The sequence below is a fragment of the Camelina sativa genome, chromosome 11 (genome assembly GCF_000633955.1).
Source record: "Camelina sativa cultivar DH55 chromosome 11, Cs, whole genome shotgun sequence".
NCBI lineage: Eukaryota > Viridiplantae > Streptophyta > Magnoliopsida > Brassicales > Brassicaceae > Camelina > Camelina sativa.
This window is the reverse complement of record NC_025695.1, coordinates 40,604,207-40,607,613: the sequence shown is the minus strand read 5'-3', so window position 1 is coordinate 40,607,613 and position 3,407 is coordinate 40,604,207. Positions and strand designations below refer to the sequence as shown.

The window sequence follows — 3,407 nt, the reverse complement described above, 5'->3', positions numbered from 1 at the left end:
CTGAAGTGTAGTTCATGTTATTTGGAGTGTTGATAGTATTTACCCATAAAATTGTACTTGTGGCTCTATTCTATTCATCGTTGTGCTTTAAAAGTTAAGAAGATTAAATTTGGTTGCTGTTTTGATGCTTTTGTAGGAGGGACCAAATTTGCAAGTTGTTTCATATGCAAGGGACAAGGGCACATAAGCAAGAACTGTCCTCAAAACAAGCATGGAATCTACCCAATGGTACAATGCTCAAATCTTGTTTTGATCCTTTTCCTTTTCCTCAGAGAAGACGATTTTGATATGTTGATGGGATTTCTTTTTGCAGGGTGGGTGTTGTAAAGTATGCGGGAGTGTGGCGCATCTCGTCAAAGACTGTCCCGATAAAGCTACCCAAGAGTCAGCCCAACCAAAGAGGAGTTCAAGTAACGTTTTCCTTTGTTACACTCTTTCAATTGTTGAGCTTCTAACCTGTTATCCTAGATTCCTAGTCAAGTAGTTTCTCTTTCATTTGAACTACCGTTCAAGTGATTTTGGATAGTAGTAAATTGCAAATCTCTTTTTTTTATTTATAAAGACCATAACTTGATTCCCGCTTGAAACGACAGGATTTGATGCTACACCAAGAGGAAAGCTCACTAAGCTTAGTGGGGACGATCTTGAGGACGATTTCACTGAAGAGCCCAAAAGCATCAAGATCTCTGATGATTCAGATGAGAAGAAGCCTAAAAAGAAACAAGGTCCAAAGATTGTTAATTTCGTTGGATGAACACAAAATGAAACCAGAGAGGATCTAAAAGGGTCATCAATTTTGTAGGAAGTATCAAATTTTTGTTCACTATCTGCTTTATAGAGTTTGTGTAAGGACAAACTGTTGCTATTTAAGATTCTGAACAATGCTATGTAATGGAACCACCAAACAACAGAGTCAATTCTGTTTTTGAGATATTTTCTATACCGAAAAAACCAAACCGTAAACTGATTTGTCAACCAAATCCTAAGACTAACATAGTCCAGGATAAGGATGTTAATATGCTAAAAATAGAGTAAGAAGCAAAATGTCCGGAAAGAAAAGGTTGGTTAGGCGAGAATTTGAAGGACAGAGAGGAAAAAAAGGTATGGTTTTGATGTTAAAAGAGGAGAAAAGCATTAATGGTTTGTCCGAGTTCGTCTCCGTTGGCCTCTTCAAATCAAATTAAGAATTTTTTTCTTTCACAAAAATTTTTCAGTTCCCTTTTCCTTCAATCTATTATTCATCTCTCCTCCCACAAAAGAGGACAAAACAAAACAAAAACACATTACAAAGTCCTATTTCTCTCCAATTGATCTTTTGTTGTCTTAGGTTTTTTACCTTCTTCATCAAGCAAACGCCATGGTGTGTTCTCTCTATTCTCCTTTTTCTTCCTTTTATGTAATGAGATTGAAGTTAGATGTTTCCAACGTTGTTTATGTTTGCGTTTACATACTTTAATAGTGTTTTATTGTTTTCCACGTAAAACCGTATCTTTTACTATTTTAAATGGTATTTGCAAGAAGAATAAATGGAAGAAACATGAATGTGATTAGAGCTGAATTGATAATGGAAGTTAGAGAAACGTAGGAATGGGATGTATATAGTTTTGGAATTAGGATGAATTTTATATTCATCTCAATTTTATTCCTCTAAAGACTTATGAAGACCTGAAAATGTTATGTAAACGCCAAAAATGATAAGTTAGCGTATTTGAAACAAACACATAGATGACTTAACGGTGTTATTGATTAATATTTTTGTATTTGACTGATATAAAAAGGCGAATGCGGCATCTGGGATGGCGGTAGAGGACAAGTGTAAGCTCAAGTTTTTGGAGCTAAAAGCGAAGAGAAACTATAGGTTCATAATATTCAGGATAGATGGACAACAAGTGGTGGTGGAAAAGCTGGGAAGTCCCGCGGAGAACTACGACGATTTCACCAATGCCCTACCGCCCAATGAGTGCCGCTATGCTGTTTATGACTTTGATTTCACCACTACTGAGAATATCCAGAAGAGCAAGATCTTCTTCATAGCATGGTACATACAACTTTGAACATTCATTTTCATGTTACATTGATCATTTAAACATATTAGAAAATATGGATGATGAATTAATGCATGGTAGGTCACCGGATTCGTCGAGGGTAAGGATGAAGATGGTGTATGCTAGCTCAAAGGACAGGTTCAAGAGAGAATTGGATGGGATTCAGGTGGAGTTACAAGCCACTGATCCGAGCGAGATGAGTCTTGACATCATCATAAGTCGAGCTCTCTAGATATCATATATATCTTCTCCCTGCTTTTCTATATATATTCATAAATTAATCATGGTCAATCAAACAATTTCTNTTGGTTAGGCGAGAATTTGAAGGACAGAGAGGAAAAAAAGGTATGGTTTTGATGTTAAAAGAGGAGAAAAGCATTAATGGTTTGTCCGAGTTCGTCTCCGTTGGCCTCTTCAAATCAAATTAAGAATTTTTTTCTTTCACAAAAATTTTTCAGTTCCCTTTTCCTTCAATCTATTATTCATCTCTCCTCCCACAAAAGAGGACAAAACAAAACAAAAACACATTACAAAGTCCTATTTCTCTCCAATTGATCTTTTGTTGTCTTAGGTTTTTTACCTTCTTCATCAAGCAAACGCCATGGTGTGTTCTCTCTATTCTCCTTTTTCTTCCTTTTATGTAATGAGATTGAAGTTAGATGTTTCCAACGTTGTTTATGTTTGCGTTTACATACTTTAATAGTGTTTTATTGTTTTCCACGTAAAACCGTATCTTTTACTATTTTAAATGGTATTTGCAAGAAGAATAAATGGAAGAAACATGAATGTGATTAGAGATGAATTGATAATGGAAGTTAGAGAAACGTAGGAATGGGATGTATATAGTTTTGGAATTAGGATGAATTTTATATTCATCTCAATTTTATTCCTCTAAAGACTTATGAAGACCTGAAAATGTTATGTAAACGCCAAAAATGATAAGTTAGCGTATTTGAAACAAACACATAGATGACTTAACGGTGTTATTGATTAATATTTTTGTATTTGACTGATATAAAAAGGCGAATGCGGCATCTGGGATGGCGGTAGAGGACAAGTGTAAGCTCAAGTTTTTGGAGCTAAAAGCGAAGAGAAACTATAGGTTCATAATATTCAGGATAGATGGACAACAAGTGGTGGTGGAAAAGCTGGGAAGCCCCGCGGAGAATTACGACGATTTCACCAATGCCCTACCGCCCAATGAGTGCCGCTATGCTGTTTATGACTTTGATTTCACCACTACTGAGAATATCCAGAAGAGCAAGATCTTCTTCATAGCATGGTACATACAACTTTGAACATTCATTTTCATGTTACATTGATCATTTAAACATATTAGAAAATATGGATGATGAATTAATG

The 3,407-nt window shown here is 35.6% G+C and overlaps 2 protein-coding genes across 2 annotated transcripts in view; both read left to right on the top strand.

Annotated features, from left to right (window-relative positions):
• The window catches only part of LOC104725751 (DNA-binding protein HEXBP-like), a 3,043-nt gene extending 2,103 nt beyond the window's left edge, over window positions 1-940 (top strand). The window contains exon 5 of the mRNA XM_019231585.1: window positions 594-940. Coding sequence (XP_019087130.1) covers window positions 594-754 — 161 coding nt within the window. The 3' untranslated portion in view covers window positions 755-940. The remainder of the gene's footprint in view (window positions 1-593) is intronic.
• On the top strand, window positions 1,174-2,340 carry LOC104725749 (actin-depolymerizing factor 12-like). Its single transcript, XM_010444461.1, has 3 exons — window positions 1,174-1,360; window positions 1,779-2,038; window positions 2,127-2,340. The coding sequence occupies exons 1-3, from the start codon at window positions 1,358-1,360 to the stop codon at window positions 2,275-2,277; spliced, it is 414 nt and encodes a 137-aa protein (XP_010442763.1). The 5' UTR covers window positions 1,174-1,357; the 3' UTR covers window positions 2,278-2,340.

Coding starts and splice junctions, on each gene's coding strand:
- LOC104725749 (XM_010444461.1), top strand. Junction 2,039..2,126: donor AAGATCTTCTTCATAGCATG/GTACATACAACT, acceptor AATGCATGGTAG/GTCACCGGATTCGTCGAGGG.